Source organism: Theropithecus gelada, chromosome 2, assembly GCF_003255815.1.
Source record: "Theropithecus gelada isolate Dixy chromosome 2, Tgel_1.0, whole genome shotgun sequence".
NCBI lineage: Eukaryota > Metazoa > Chordata > Mammalia > Primates > Cercopithecidae > Theropithecus > Theropithecus gelada.
In genome coordinates, this window is record NC_037669.1 from 35,720,070 (window position 1) to 35,737,022 (window position 16,953).

At 37.3% G+C, this 16,953-nt stretch overlaps 1 protein-coding gene across 2 annotated transcripts in view; it reads right to left on the minus strand.

Annotated features, from left to right (window-relative positions):
• Positions 1–16,953, minus strand: part of LSAMP (limbic system associated membrane protein) — a 653,298-nt gene that overhangs the window by 15,325 nt on the left and 621,020 nt on the right. The window contains exon 7 of one of the 2 annotated variants that reach the window (XM_025377085.1): positions 15,434–15,469. The exons of the other annotated variant lie outside the window; for it this stretch is intronic. Coding sequence (XP_025232870.1) covers positions 15,434–15,469 — 36 coding nt within the window. The remainder of the gene's footprint in view (positions 1–15,433; positions 15,470–16,953) is intronic. 2 annotated transcript variants of the gene reach the window in all.

The following is a 16,953-nucleotide window of genomic DNA, read 5'->3' on the forward strand; positions in this document are numbered from 1 at the left end:
AAAAAAAAAAAAAAAAAAAAAAAAAAAAAAAAAAAAAAAAAAGTGACAGGAAAGCAGATTGATTAGAGTACATTTTGATCAGGAAAAGTCTAGCAATGTGCCTGCATTAACCTATCACTGGCCTAGGTGTGGGTAAGAATCCACATGTTCTAATGGATTCTAATGGATCTCTTAGGAAACAGATTCTCCCCTATGAATCAACTAGAGACAGTTGATTGCAAGAAGCATATAAAAAACATTCCCAAATATTCTCTGTGAAGCTAATATCAGAAAAATTCAGATATCAAATATACATTTGCTTGAAATATCTTTAAAAAGCAAAATAAGTTGCCAGTTAAATGTTAAATACTCCTCCCTATGCCTGTAATAAATCAACTTCTTTGTGGAATCCTAAAGATCTTAACACTTGGAATTCCATTTTCCTTTAGGAAAAGGGAACGGAATGCTTATTTTGGACTATTATTTCCTAACCACCACCTTCTGTAGGAGCAGAACAGTCTGAGCACATTTTTGAAAATGTGGTTATGTGTTGCCATCTTGTGGTAATACTAAGACATGCTCCTATGTGCTGTCCAAATAAATCACCTTTGTCCACGAGGTGGCAATAATGAGAGAAATAAACACTTTTTTTTTTTTTCCAGTGTCAGGCCAGGCATGAAATATTACTCTTCAAGAGGGGACTTTTCTGTCGTTATAGACAGAATTCTTTTTGCATTTAACACCTAAACATTATTGTTGCTTTTCTAGTGAAAATGCAATCTCATGTTTGTGAATCAAACTGCATTGCCAGGGATATAATTTTTACAGAGATTTCCAGGGCGCTGTGCTTAGAACATAACCTGGAACCTATGATTTTTATGCCTTTCAGAAAAACTTCTAACTACATATTAATCTTGCTTCAGCAAATACACTTAACAAGTGTTAAGTGTGGCAGTGAAGGTACAAGGCATAATAGAGAAAGGTAAATCGACTGAAGCAATGCAAAACACAACACTGGGGGATTCTAGTATAGAGAATGTACTAGGCTTTCTCTTAAGAGCCTTACCATCATATGCTTAGATCTTAGCTCCTGATGAGGTAGTAGAAGAAGGCAGTGGGGAAATAATTTAATATTAGGAAAGGCAAGTGCCTTGAGACATTTATTTAAGCTAATCTGTCCTTGATTTTTGACTTTCGGATTCATTACACCCAGCCACATTAGCCTGCACCATTAAAAACATCGATTCAAGCTCTCTTATTGGCATAGACAATATATCTGCCTTGTTCCCTACTGTATCCTCAGCTTGGTATTTCTCTAGCACAGAAGAAGGATCCAGTAGATATGCTGAACAAATACCTGAATGCCTAAAGAAATAAGTGAATGAGAGACTGAATGAATCAATTAATACCTCAAGTGTTACCCTAGTTAAGATTCTAGAGAGGGGAGATTCTATTTTCTTTTTAGAACCGCAGTGTCCGAACCCACGGTGAGATTATTGTTGGGAATTCACAGTTATTTGAAGAGCCACATGGGGACAAGAGGTCCTTGTATTATTTCCCAAATCCTGGCAGGTAGAACATTTTTTGGAGGGCTGAGTTTTATTTTCAAATACCTTCATGACTAATAAAAATGTAAACCTTAACAAATAAAACTCCAAGTTTCTTTTGAAGATATGTTCTTCCTCTTACCCTTTACTATAATCTCTTACTCTTATCTCTCACTATGTGACATGATTTTTTTTTTCTCTTTCTCTGTCTCTCTTTCTCCCCTTCCCTCCATCCACATCCCTGGAAAAATTCAAGTGAGTGTTGCAAAGATGAAAGATGCTCCATTGGAAACTACAGTTTATAGTTCGGGAACTCCCTCATTATCTTAGGAAATCTTCATATCTTTATGTGTGGAAAATTTTGGCATTTTGCTTTCTTTGAGTTCTATCTGGGAGATGAAGTGAGGGTACAACACATTTATAAGGAAAAGAATTGACATTTAGTACTTTGAATCTTGACTTTGGACAACTTTTCTCCAATCCTCTACTCATAAGAGTTCATTCACATTCGCATGTAGGTAACGTAGAGTTTGGGGAGTTTATATTGTTTGCACAGTTGTTCTAATTCTAGGGTATTTACTTGAACACAAATGTATTATTTTTCAACCTGCTGCAGCCATTTGTAAAAGAAAACATTATCTCTATGTGTGTGACGTAAGTCTTTCTAAGGCCAACCCTCTGATGTGCTGCAGGTTTTGAAAATGACATAAGAATAATTAATGGCACTTTAAAAATTATGGGCCAGAGTTAGTAAGAGTGTGTCTTTGCAGAAGTGGGACAGGAAAAGGTCCAAATTCAATAGGGATTTTATTCTCCAGTTCCTGGAAATTGCAGAAAGGGGTAGGGTTAAAATTATTAAGAAATGTAATAAAAGAAACAGAAGAGGAGGTCGCACCTGCTGCTGCTTCCTCACTGACGCCAAGGACCTGAGGCATCACATTTGTAAGATTCTGCCATGGAAATTTATGGATTTTGCCCTCTGACCTTTGTTTATTTATTTATTTATTGGCCACCATTTTGAAAAATAAAACCTTTATAATTATAGTGGCTTAAAGGGGGGCAATTTTTATTAATTCAATTTTCAAGTCACACTTTGAAAGCTATCAATGTCTTTCTCACAGATTTCTTCACTCAGAGGCTTTAGGGACTAGCAGCTTGTACTTACAAATATTATTTTTTTCTTTTGCCATAGAAAAGTATTTGTCTTGTGATTCCTATTTGAATTATTAGAGCTTTTGATTTTCTCCCATGTATGATATTCATGTTGTATAAACCTCAACGCCTAATATTTCTAGAATAATGTTTTCTGAGATCAGAGTATTCATTCTGGGTCTAGTGAAGTGGGAAAAGAGTCAAAATAGAGAAATGGATCTGAATCCCAACCTTAAGATTCTTCCTATTTTCTTTTCTTTCTTTTTTTTTTTCTGAGACAGAGTTTCGCTCTTTTTGCCCAGGCTGGAGTGCAATGGCACAATCTCTGCTCACCGCAAACTCCATCTCCTAGGTTCAAGCGACTCTCCTGCCTCAGCCTCCCGAGTAGTAACAGGCATACACCACCACGCCTAGCTAATTTTGTATTTTCAGTAGAGACGGAGTTTCTCCATGTTGGTCAGGCTGGTCTCAAACTCCCGACCTCAGGTGATCTGCCTGCCTTGGCTTCCCAAAGAGCTGGGATTACAGGTGTGAGCCAACATCCCCGGCCTTCCTATTTTCTTAGTTAATAGGTGGACCATTGTCCTCATGACTAAGAGAATATATGAAACCAGCTGAGAAAACTAAGCAAGCTTAGCATGTCATCAATATTCGAGAAAGGAAGTTGGCCTCCCTTAGCCAGATTTGGGCCAGCAAGGAATGCTACACTTTACTTTCAAATAGCGCTAAAGGCTTTTCTTCTTTATAGTTGTCTGTGACTGGAAATGGACTTCAGTTTGATGCTCTGTCAGAGTAAATAATGACATAGGCATGAGTAGACAGTACCAGAATACTGCAGCCCTAGACAAATGGTGTTAATTCTTCACTGAATGAATAAATGAAACCAAACTAAAATGATGCTGGTATAATTTCTTGTTGAAAAATGTGAATAAAATATTTGGGCCTCACTTCTTATATCAAATATTCTATAGTGAATAGAATGTGAAAAATAGATTAAATTGTCATTGCATTAAAAAGAACACATCTATTAAATGGACAATATTAATATGACAACTTGGAGAGAGAACAGATGAGCCCCCACATCTGAAAGGAGGACCCTTACTGGGGATCCTGGAGGTGCATGAAGGAAATCCCTTGTGAGTCAAGATTTGACTTAGACCTGAAAGCACTTTGGGTGTGCACATCACTGTGGAGAGCACCCTGGCCCAGGTAGGAGGGTGGCTCCTGGGCCTGCCTCTGCTATAACCTTGAACAAGTAACAGAAACATGCCCAGCTTCTGAGAGCATGGAAAATAGAAGACTTTTTAGGTTTTAAACTTCAACATTCTGTAGTACACTGGCAGCTCAAACATTCAGACAAAACATTTGTTTATATTGCATTAATGGTGTTATCTCTAAGGATAGGGATAACATATGAGCTTTATTTTCTTCATTATAGTTTCATATTTTTCAAATTCTTCCATAATGAGAATGCATAACATTTATCATCAGAATAGAAAACTATTTATAAAAACAAATCAATGCATTCTTTTTTAAAAAAACCTTTAAATGTGGAGAAAAGGAATTAATCACTTTCTGATTATTTGGCATTGGCATTGGGTGAACCCAATGTGAGATTATTGTTGGGAATTCACAACATTACAAGGAGAATAAAATTTTTTCTCCATTTTTCAGTTGGGAGATACCATATAGTAAAGCAAAAGAGAAGCTAAGATGGGTGAGTCCTAATTTCCAAAGCAAGATGGTCTTAACAGTATGAAATGGCAATGCAATAAAAAAAAGTTATCATCCAGGTTGATGAGGTCCTACTGACCAGAGGCTTGATATACTAGGTAATTGTCCTATAAAGTAAGTATAGGTATATGATTTGACTTTAACCATTATGGGCTTTGCTCAGTGATGATACGGATTGTTACAGAAAGAGCAGTCTCACTAAACACTCTCAACATAAAGAAAATACTTTCGGCCGGGCGCGGTGGCTCAAGCCTGTAATCCCAGCACTTTGGGAGGCGAGACGGGTGGATCACGAGATCAGAAGATCGAGACCATCCTGGCGAACACGGTGAAACCCCGTCTCTACTAAAAAATACAAAAAACTAGCCGGGCGAGATGGCGGGCGCCTATACTCCCAGTTACTTGGGAGGCTGAGGCAGGAGAATGGCGTAAACCCGGGAGGCGGAGCTTGCAGTGAGCTGAGATCCGGCCACTGCACTCCAGCCCGGGCGACAGAGCGAGACTCCGTCTCAAAAAAAAAAAAAAGAAAATACTTTCTTAAGTCTCTTGCACTAAGTCAGCTTTCTTACATTTTGAAAGTTTCTTATTTAGCCTGAGAGGTTTAGTGTTTAATAATCAATGAATTAAATGTTCCAGAATGCCAAAGAGGCTAAGTTTAATAAAGGGGTTTCTCTGGGCTATGCCACCTGAAAATATGTATAAGATTAGAAATCCCAGAAGTAAATTTATTTGGATCAGCTGTCAGTAAGGTACTCAGGACTACACATGCAGCTTCTGTCTTAAAGAAGAAACAGGTTTCTCTGCTCTTGTGCCTAAAACGCACCTTGGCACTTGTCTATGGGTGCAACCTGGCCCTTTGACCTTTGTAATTAAGAGACCAGCCAACTCATTTAATAAAGAACTATATTCCAGGCCAGTTGCTGCAGCTCACACCTGTAATCCCAGCACTTTGGGAGGCCAAGGCGTGCGGATCACGAGGTCAGGAGTTTGAGACCAGCCGGGCCAACATGGTGAAAACCCGTCTGTACTAAAGACACAAAAAATTAGCTGGGCGTGGTGGCGGGCACCTGTAATCCCAGCTACTCGGGAGGCTGAGGCAGGAGAATCACTTGAACCCAGGAGGCAGAGGTTGCAGTGAGCAGAGATTGCACCATTGAGTCATTGCACTCCAGTCTGGGTGACAGGGCGAGACACTGTCTCAAAAAAAAAAAAAAAAAAAAAGAACTAGCTTCCGGACCGAAATCTACTCAGTTGTTTATTCTACTTAGTTGTTGAAACATAAAATAGATTATATATGTCTTATTTGTGTTTAAAAACATAAACTTTATGTGTACTCTAAAGCCTTTTGTACTTTCATGTATCTGATTTGGTAAGAAAGAGTAAAACTACAGGTTCGGATAGGTCTCCAGAGATTTACACTCTTTCTGGTCTTACTCCTCACTTTCTATTTTCCAGCCCCAAATTGTGAATTTCTGATTTATTTTAGAATGCATTTTACATTCAAAATCCTAAGGCATGCAAGACCATCTTTAATCAATGTAATATGCATTTTGATTTTGTATGTGTTAAAATCAAAACCATTCAAATACCATGAAACGAGGTAACTGGCCTGCGGAATTTGAATGCAAAGATAACAAGTGAGTTTGTGAGATTTCCCAGGGTTTTTAAAGCTCCTGGAAATAAGGAGATAAGGGATTAAAAAATGTTGGTATGCTCTGAGTCACCCTTGGACCTACCTCTATTGCACTAACCACCGCAGTGCAGAACTTGGTAAATGTAGTTCTGCTTTGGACTACTTCCAGCAACATTATTCCTTGCAGTTCCAGAATGCTTCAATAACAAGTTTGGTTATCTGTAACTCCTGCTATGTCAGTGACTCCAAATATAACATTATAACCAGGTTCTTGTGCAACTCTCTGAAAATACTGATAACTCCTAACAACCTATTTCTACAACTAAAAATAAAAACCTACCATCAAACCTCCTTACTGAAAGGCTGCAAGTTTTCTCTAGACATTCTGCTAGATAACAGGCTGTCAGTATCCTCCAGAAAGCTTAACCTAAATACTGCTACCTGCCACACAGTACATAATATCAATGTGTGTCTATACAATTAAGCCCACAAGTGCTCTTCCTGGTCCTGAGTGCAATACAGATGAAAATGCCCAATCTCTAATCTTTATTTGTATTTTTCTAGAAATTATCTTTTTTTAAAAAAACTTGATATATTCATATAAGGTATAAAGATCAAATCAGGGTAATTGGGATATCCATCACCTTAAATATTTACATTTTCTTTTTGCTAGAAATATTTGAAGTATTCTAGCTATTCTGAAATGTACATACATTGTTGTTAATTATAGAAATTCCTCACCTTTAACTCCACTAGGTTTATCATGTTTATTTCTTTTTGTAAACAGGCCAGACGCAAGAGAGAATAAACTATTAGGTAAAAACTATTATTTTTCTAGATTTAAAAAATGTATTAGGCTTTATAGTGGATCCCTGTGAGTTAAGTTCTTTCTGGATTCTGGACCTTTGCAGGTACTGGGTTGTCCTTCTCTTCCCCCGCTTCTCCTCTTTCTGTCTTTTAAACTTCACTTTGACCCGGAAGTCTTCCCTGACCAGCCCAGACTAGCTAATGTGCCCTCAAACACCTCACAGTTATCTTTACATGGACTTAAAGTTTACTGTGGTTGCTTAGTTCATTAAGTGCTTCTTCTCCATTTGATCTGTAAATCCTCTTAGTGCAGAAGCTGTACCTGCTTCATTCTCCTTTGTCATCCCCAAAACCCAGCTCAGAGCAAATACTAAGATATTTCTTTGAGTAAATGAATGATGTCATCAAGATATTGAACATGTTATGTTAACTTGATCTGTGCCAAAAAATGAGTTTTAACTGCCTATCAAGAACGAAACCTCTTTCTTGTGCTCCTAATGATTAGAAATCATAATGAAAAGAAAACGTGACCTCTAAGAGAAATTCTACAAAGCAAAGGCAAGAGCAAGTGGAGAGTACCTCTAAATACAGAACAAAAAATCCTACTATTTATGAGTTAGAATGGGAAGATTGATCCCCCAATGGAAGACCAGTGTCTCCAATGAATGGGATAATTCCGTCTTTTTGTTGTTGTTTTCTTTTAGCACTGCTGCACTTAACAGCTGTCAGCGATAAACTTACCTGTGTTCTGGAACTCAAGGGAGAAAAAGAAAACACATTTCCCAAGTTACTCTAGCTTGCAATTCAACGGAGAAGTGCAAGTTACTGCTTGGTTTCATTTTGTTTGGTTTGTTTTGTTTCTAGCTATTTCTGCTCTCCAAACATCCCCAGCTTCCAACTCATACAAAACCCCCACGTATAGTTGAAAAACCATTGTAGAATGGCCAAGCAAGTTTCCAACATAAAACATGGCTGGGAATGCTTGCTGCTGTGTAAGCTAAAGAGCATAGGATGGTAAACAGAATGGACACTCAGCCAAGGTATGGCTACCTTCTACTGCTTTTTTTTTCCTACAGGATGCTACTATTGCCCCCAAATGTCTTTTTAGGCTTTTTAGGCAGTTAAAAAAAGTCATGCTGAGATTCCGAGGTTTAGAAGGTGGGTGCTTAAGTCAGAATCTGTATTGCGAGTATGGGGCAGATAAAAAGTAGAATGAACTATTAGCTGTAATTGACAGTAAAGATACTATGTTAGTGGTAATGTCTGGGTGCTAATCATACATACGTGTTACAGACATGTGGGAAGCATTTTCTTTTACAATCAGCTCAGTGATAAGCGAAACTGTAGAGTAAACTATGGCAGTGCTTGGCTCCCCAGGGTCCAATTAGGAAGCATGATAAATGACTTGTAAGGTCTCTCCCCCACTGATCTGTGGTGGATATAAGCTGACATTCTCTGTGGAGTCCTAGTGAGTAGTCTGCCTACTCCCATCATACATCTCAGTACGTAGGAAAACCTTAAATTGGAATTCCAAATGCATTATGCCATGCTGTGTTCTTACTTGGCAGGTGTGTTTCTTCACAGCAGTATACAAGGGGAGGTGTAAGGTGGGATCTCGTACAATGATTTTTTTTTCCCCATAAAGGTGCTTGTTTAGTTTAATAGCTACAAAGAAGTTGTGATGATGAAAGAATATCATGAGGCTGGAATGACTGTATAAGGGAAATTGTTACTAAGCTTAATTTGTATCTTGCCTCTTCAGAAGTTGATGCTTTCTCCAGATAGATGGGATAATGGCTTAGTGGTGCTTGCATGGCTAGTAATCAGTGTTTAGAAGTGAATGTCAATACTATCAAAACATTTTCTTTGGTTTTGTTTGAAAGACGTCAAAGAGAACATGCATAGGTAATGCCTGGTAAATACAGTGGAAAATGTAGAGAAAGGAGCCAAGGAACAGATTAAAATTAAGGTTTATACTTTTTGGGTTATGATAAGACATTTTTCAGGGGCTGGGACTATCTTGATGATTTAATACTTAGAGGAGTTTTTTTGCTGTTTTTTTTTTTGTTTGTTTGTTTTCTCTATGTACTATCACTTTTTAAAAAAGACTCTCGCTCCATAGAGTCTCTGTACCCAGAACTCAGTTCCCAAAGGAAGGACTTCCTTCCTGTCTACACACAGCGATGTTTCTCACAGTTGACTGCTATGCTCATGTTAACTGGCACGTGAGGCAGACTCGAGAGCAAGCAGTGCCGCCGTGCACTCTGAAGACCAGAGGAGCCTATGTCAGTTTTCTGTCCATCAAGATCCTGGTCTTCTCACCCTTTGGGGCAGCATGCCAACATTTTCTGCTGCAAATCTCATTGAGCTCCTCTTAGGCAGCTTTATTCCTTTTAATTAAAAAGACAAGACTGCCAATTACTTAAACCTAATCCCCAAATGTAACTGTTACTTTGAAATATTTTTTTCTATAAAGCTCATAGAAGAGCAATATTTCTGTCAAATTAAAATTTAGTGGAAGCTTGGATTTTTTTTTTTTTTAATACTCATTTTCAAATCCCCGCTGGCTCTAGACATCTAAATAGCACAGCAAGGCATTAAGGACAGGGAGATCACCAGGAAAGGCTGACTGACTGGTACAGGCAGATCCAGAGTCGAAAAGCAGGAAAAGGCATTAGGAAGGAGTTCTAGGACTAAACATTCTCCTATCTTTAAATTGACTCTGTAGGATTTTTAGTCATTTAGCTTGAAGCTAAATGTAAATTTTGAGAGAAATAACACTTCCAAGCTCTTGTTGAACATTTAAATAATGGTGTGAATAAATTTTGGATTTATTCTTGATAGAAACTTTTAGCAGGGGAGAGAACAACAGTTTAGGAAACAGAGTAGAAGGAAGAGTAAAGAGGTGGGGGAGATAAGACATAGAAATGGGGAGAAAACTTCACCTATTACACGGTGTCAAAATCATTGGATTGATGAGTGAACTATTGATTCCACATGAAATATTGGTACAATTATCCCACTTGAGTCTCTAACCACTAAAGCAAATCAGAAGGAAATCAGACTATTGTTCCCATAAAGGAGCCAGGGAATGAGGTATGAAGGTCAACTCAATAATTTTCATGTGTATTAATCAGAGCTAATCACTTTGTTGTAAATTGGTGCTGACATGGCTGCCTAAATTCTATTTGTAGAAACAAAATCCTTGTTTCTGCCAGCCAGTGGGAAGGAGAGAAGTATCTAAAAAGGGAAATCCTTCCTAGGGCATACTTTATACCCTTGACCAGCAAAAACGGCAGGTCCTTTAGGCTGATGGTTTGGCAGTCATGTGGTAGTATGTATAAAGGGCATCCACTGGGCCGGGCGCGGTGGCTCAAGCCTGTAATCCCAGCACTTTGGGAGGCCGAGACAAGCGGATCACGAGGTCAGGAGATCGAGACCATCCTGGCTAACACAGTGAAACCCCGTCTCTACTAAAAAATACAAAAAACTAGCCGGGCGAGGTGACGGGCGCCTGTAGTCCCAGCTACTCGGGAGGCTGAGGCCGGAGAATGGCGTGAACCCGGGAGGCGGAGCTTGCATTGAGCTGAGATCCGGCCACTGCACTCCAGCCTGGGCCACAGAGCGAGACTCTGTCTCAAAAAAAAAAAAAAAAAAAAAGGCATCCACTGAAAGTGTGTGAGTGTCTATGTGTGTGCCACACAACAAGGGACTGTGCAATTTTGCAGCTCTTCTTAAATGTAATATTATGATATTGGTAAGAAAACAGTGAAAAATATTTTTTATTTGGCCTTAGGATGCTTCTACATTAAAACTTTAGCAGTGTGGGGATTTCAGAAATCCTTAGAATCCATAACACATCGAAATATAATAACAGCACATTGAACTTATATCTAGCTTATGTCCATGCAATATGATATGACTATACCTGCCAATATCAGTGCTTTTAAAAATTATAAGACACATGTGTATCCGAATATGATTATTTTAAATTCAATATGCCTTCTTTCTAGGAACTTGAAGCTCTCTTTTGTATATTATTTAAAATACCACTTTGAGCTTGTAGGCATGAAAAGTATAATTTCTTTCCCATTTCACAGTTGGAAACACTGAATTACAGGAACAATGCTAGTAATTATCCATGATTAATAGAGGTGTATCTGTAAATCAACCTGAATAAGTGTGTGAAATTAGATGTGCCGATGCCAGATAGCTCTGCTCATGTTTTTAAAAGATGAATGCTTTCATATAAATCTGTGTAAGTTGGGCATAAGTGTGTGCTCACTGTGCTAAGCATATTTGAAAATAGATTTTGTAAAACTGTGTAGACAAAGTAACTGAGTGTTATAAGCATTGTAATACATAAAACAAATCACATGGACATTTAAAATTCATTGGAAAGATGCATATCTAATGAATGTGAATGTATACATAAGGGTGATTATTAATATACTATAGATTTGTTTATGTGCCTGGGTGCAATAAGGGGTAGGTTGAAATTTAGGTGTCCTTTGATCATTAAAAAGTGTGGGAGAAAGTTGCACGTCTCTTTCTCAGGGTTTTGGGAGTTAATATAGGCAACAGCCCTTAAAACTCTAATGGTACATTAGAAGGCCATTATGTATGTTAACTATTGTTATTATTATTATTACCATTATTAAACAAAGAAAAATACTGTTGTATTAAGGAGCTGAAAAGAAGCTTTTTCTTTTTAATACTAAGGATGGTATTCTACAGAAAATAAATGAAACTGGAAATTATTCAGTGATCTTCACAGCATGGGATATGTTCAAAATTTTTCTCCCATTTTACCTTTCATCTTTTTGGAATTTGATTTCAAGAATCTATTACTGGGAATGCCAGGTGAGGGCGGGTGTACCCACTCCTCTGACTGTAGCTAGGATATAGCTGTTCTGATGCCAGGCCTGCCTGTAGGAACATCAGTCTCCCTTAGGGAGAAGACATGCCAGGCTGACTTCAGATTTCTGCAAGCCTCGCTTGTTTGTGGTTTGGATTTTAATTTCTTTCGAAACTTTAATTTTTGGAGGGGGGGTTTGTTTTGTTTTCTGAAAAAGCTTTGGACAGCTGTATTAATCATGCAAACCCAGCCATGTGCAATGCATTTTATCAATGGAAAAACAGGGATGGAATGGCAAGCAGCTGTGAATAAACCCGGTGCCATGCCTGAACCTGGAAGATAATCTCAACATTTCCCAAACCCACTTGCCACACGGGGTTAGTGAATGGAAAGGCTGTTCACTTGGGAGAAATAATCAGATGGGAGGCAAACAAGTGAGACACATTCCAGAATTTGTTTTGTTTTGTTTCAAAGTGGCAGTGATCAGAAAGGGATAGGCTGATTGAGTCCAGAGAGCCCCACGCTCAAGGGAATTTTTTGCTTGAGAGTTACATAAACAAAAAGGTTGTCTGCCCTTGTCCTTGCCCCTTGTTTCACTTCTTTTTAATTTTCTGAGGCGGTTTCAACACTTCATTCTGAACCTATGGTCCTCAATGTGAGAGTGTCTCTGGGTGCACTTCCATTATGAAGAAGAGCTAGGCACAAGTAAACTGATGGGGAGAAATGTTATCATTGCTCAGTACCCAGAAACCTCAGGAAACAATGTCAACCTCACAAAGTGAGAAAAATTCCCCCAGACATTGAGAGCTGACTCTTTCCTCATTTTGCAAATCAGTGGACTTTCTGCAGCAATATAGTCGGAGGTATTTATGCAAATTTATGCAATTCAGGACTCATTTCAGAATAAAGCTAAATTAAAATTAATGGAAGAAAACACCTATCAGAAACAAATCAAGGATAAAACACTATTTTATTTACATGTTTTAAACGAAGGAGCAGGGAAGCAACTGGTTTTATATTTTGTTTTGTTTTTGGCAGATGGGGGAAGGACATTCGGAAATTTCTGATTGGCCACAGCCAATGTAAATTACCCGTTGGTGGAATTCCAGTATTATTATTATCACTGCAGAAAATCAAGCAATATGATGAAGGAAACCCAAGGGAAATGCATTTGATTTATTGAGCCTTGTTTTTGTTTAATCACAGCTTGAAGGGGTTTAGGACTGCATTCCTGCTGCGACTCTGCTGTGCATCCCCAGTCAGCTTGATGAGCCATGTAGAGTGGGGATAGGAGGGAAGATCCTCCAATGAGAGATATTAACAATAAAGCAGCTGAAATGAAACATATATCTTTGTGAGGCTGGAAATTAGGAAAGAAAGTTCTCCTTTTTATAATGGGAACGCAGAAAAAAATCTTTGTAACTTTTGAAACACCCACTTTCAAAACAAAGGAAATTAATTGTCTTAAAAATTTTAGGCTATTTTACATCAACCAATTTCTAAGAGACAATTGATATTTTAGGAATGAAATTTAAGAGTTCACAAAGATGGTGACAATATATGATATTCAATTAAATGAAGATACCTTGCATTATAGCTACGACCACAGTGAGGCATGCTTCTCATAGATATTTGGGTACTTAATTGGCACCATAAAAAGGCTTAAGCATCCTATTGTTAGTATTTCTTTCAATGGGAAGCTGCATTTCACTTGGGTTAACCTCGATTGGAAAGACGAGAAGAACAGTGATTCAATCCCTAGGAAGTTACAGTCCTTGTAAAGAACAGAAAACTTAAGAGGGGACTATCTTTGTATAGCAAACTCTCACACCAGCCATCCCAAGTCTTAATGAACAGCTTTTCAATTTCCACTAGCAGAGGACCAAAGTATTAGTATAAGATAAACTATATTCTCTAAAAACTATTGGATCTAAGAAAGCTAACTACAGTCTACCTACAATGTAAAATCAAACTAGGGTCATTCTCCAATCAACAGTTCAGTTTGTGGGAAATATGAAGTTCAACAAAATCCCTTGTGCTCCATCCCTAGTCCAGACTGTTTTTCAGTATCTGACAGCTGCCCTTTGTGAACGGTGTCTGGCTTCACTTTGTTTAAAGTTACATATATCATAATGCGTGATCAGATAAATATTTGAGGTGGTGGCTGCAGAACTGCTCTCACAAAGGATAACTAGAGTCACAGTGATACTATACAAAGCTCATCTCAGATGGGGCATGACCTCTTTGAAAATGCTATCCAATGGTACAAATGCATATGTGTGTGTTTTTCATGTCAGGACATTTGCAAGATGGCAACATGATAAAGTGGTGTCAATCTCTGCAGCAACACTAGAACATAAATGTGTTAAAATAATTGTGGCATGTCAGGAATTCAAAATGGGATATTTTCCATTAACAGTAAGTATCATGTCGAGTCTAAAAAACAGGCACATTTTAACAGTCTTATTTTTAGTGGCTGGGATTAGAAACAGATTTCATTGTTTTAGGGAAGTTTTTTTGTTTTTTTTTAATTCAACAGTTCTAAGCTTTCACACTAAAAATAGTTTGTCCTCTTTTAAAAATTTGATAATAACCCTTATTAAGCTGTCTTGTTGATCCTTGAAACCTTGCAATCCTTAGTTCAAAAATAATTAAAATACATTTGCATATGTGAATGCATATACATGCAAAACATTGCATTATTGACACTGAATATCTACACATAAGTTTGCAAGAATTTATAGTTTGGACAAATGTTAATGAAACATGATTCATCTTCAAACTTATAAAACAGCAGCCTTCTACCTTTAATTCTGAGCACATTGCCTTTATAGTGTGTATGATAATCTTGCTTAATTGGATTTATTTTTTCCACGCTAGGCCCCGCATGGCCTAGTTTCTGTTTTTTCTCAGGTCTTTGAGTGCTATTTGCAAATCACTTTTCTGGAATTTAATTTCAATGGTAGGTTGGTTTCATTTCAGATTTTTTATATTGTTTTAATTTTATTTGCCAATTTCCCTTTAAATAGCCTTAAGCTAGAAAGTTGTGCCTGCACCTTGCATCTAAATACGATGTAGGAGGCAAAATTTAATTTAAGTGCATAGAAAGTTTATGAAAAGGAATTCAGAATGATTATCTTGTTTTTTCATTTGAGTTTTCTAAGACAGGTATATTTAAAAGGACAGAAAAAAACCCATGAATTGGCCATGATTTTAAGAAAAGATAACATCTTTGTTATAATCCGGTTGAGTTGGTTAACCTTTAGCAGCATATACATTAATTTTTACAAGTAATACCAATGACTTCAGATTTGGATTGTATAGACTTTCAACCATGAGGGTAGTCAGTCAGAGAATCGGTATTTTTGTGGCTAGAGAATTTAACTGGCTGTGTCCCAAATAGGTGAGTTCCTAGTTACTTGTAATAAATATTGACTGTAGGAAAAAATTGCTTGCTGAGTTTAGCATTGCCTTTACAGCTACTGACCCGTTTGAAGATGAGTCAGAGTTTGAAGATGAGTCGGGTAATAGTCTTGTTCCATGTCTATTCAACTGGTGTTGGAAGCAACTAATTGGCTTTTCTAAAAAGGTTTAAGGGAAAAAAATGATTTACACTGTATGTGAATTTTATGAATGTGTTTTCCCCACTTTGTGTGTTTTGCATGTTAAAGATGATGGAGAATGACCCAGGAAGAGAGCTACAGTGATAAAAATCATACTGACCTTGAATGGGGTGGGGGATTGTGGGTAAAACACGTTCTAAAGGGGAAAAAATAGTAATCATCATGGAGATTTTAAATATTATATATATATATTTTTTCTCATGTTTAGTTATTCAAACAATTATACAACAGACGAATTTCCATGCTTACAGGATCATATCTCTCATAAAACATTTCTCTGTACTTCCTATTAACATTAAACTATCAAAGAAATTTATTAACAAAATTAAAAATGCAGAGCATTTAAAAAGTTTAGCTAGTGTAGGAGGACAACATCAGATTGTGGCAATCCTACATACAGAATCCTACTGGAAAAAACCCACCATCAAGATTTTAGATCTTTTAGAGAGTTGAAGTTGAGGGTGGGTTTATAATCGTGATCAAATTAAAGTGATACATCTTGGTCTTGGTTCTCGTCTCTTTAGCTCATGACATGAACGTGTGTCAGCTACAGATTTCTTTCCTCTCTCTAAGCCCTATAGTTCACATCAGTTTTAGCCAAGCATTTGAAGAATTTACTGTGGGCAATATTAGCTCAACATTTCCCTCAGGTTTTTACTTTCACATTACTGATACCAGTATAGGAGTAATGTCAAGGTAATACGTTTCTTAGCATGATATAATTTTATTTTTAGTCTATTCCTTAATTCCCCCTCTTTTTATAATACAATCTTACCTGAAATTTGATCAACCGATCAAATTTGCTTGGTGATACATCCTGTTGAGTATAATAAGAAGTACTTTTCTTTTGAACACTGAGGTCTTAGCTTAAAAGTATCTGATAGTCCCATACATAAGCTACTGACCATAAATAGAATGTACTGACAGAGTTCAGAATTTAGGGTGGCCTTCATTTATCTCATGAAAGACCTAAGCTTAAATCCTTTTCTGAGGCTCTTTCAGAAATATAGAATGGAATATTAGGGATAGGATGTATTGTTTGCTAACTCCAAAATTATGTGATAGTGTAACATAATTATCACACACTTTTCTGTGTGTCTCCTAGCAGCTTGATTAAATAAAGACTAATGGAAAATGAAAATCAACAAAAATCAAAACCACAATGAGAAAAGCATATGTGCATATTCAAATCTGATAGCCTATCATCTTGTACCATATGCTTAAAAAGAGTAGATTTTACCTGGACTTTGGGCACTGGATACATCTGGACACTGAGAAAACTCAGTCTCCTTGCAGAGTCAGCTTTTCTCTAACTTGGCTGAAGTTGTCACTTAAATATGAAAGTTTCCTAAGTCCATTGAGATGAAGCAGGTCAACAGCAACAACTAACAATTGTATGTTAGTTACACAAGTGTCAAGTAGAAAAATGGTTTAAGCCTCCACTGGTTATTTGGTATTAAGTTTCCAGCTTTGCAAATAAATAGCTAAACTGCTTTTAGCATTTATGTAGCAGTTGGAGACCACTGTCCCATATTTATACTCTTTCTACTGAATTTTATTTTTATTATTACTATTATTATTCAGACTGTTTAAATGACTCCATTTAATATTTTCTCATCA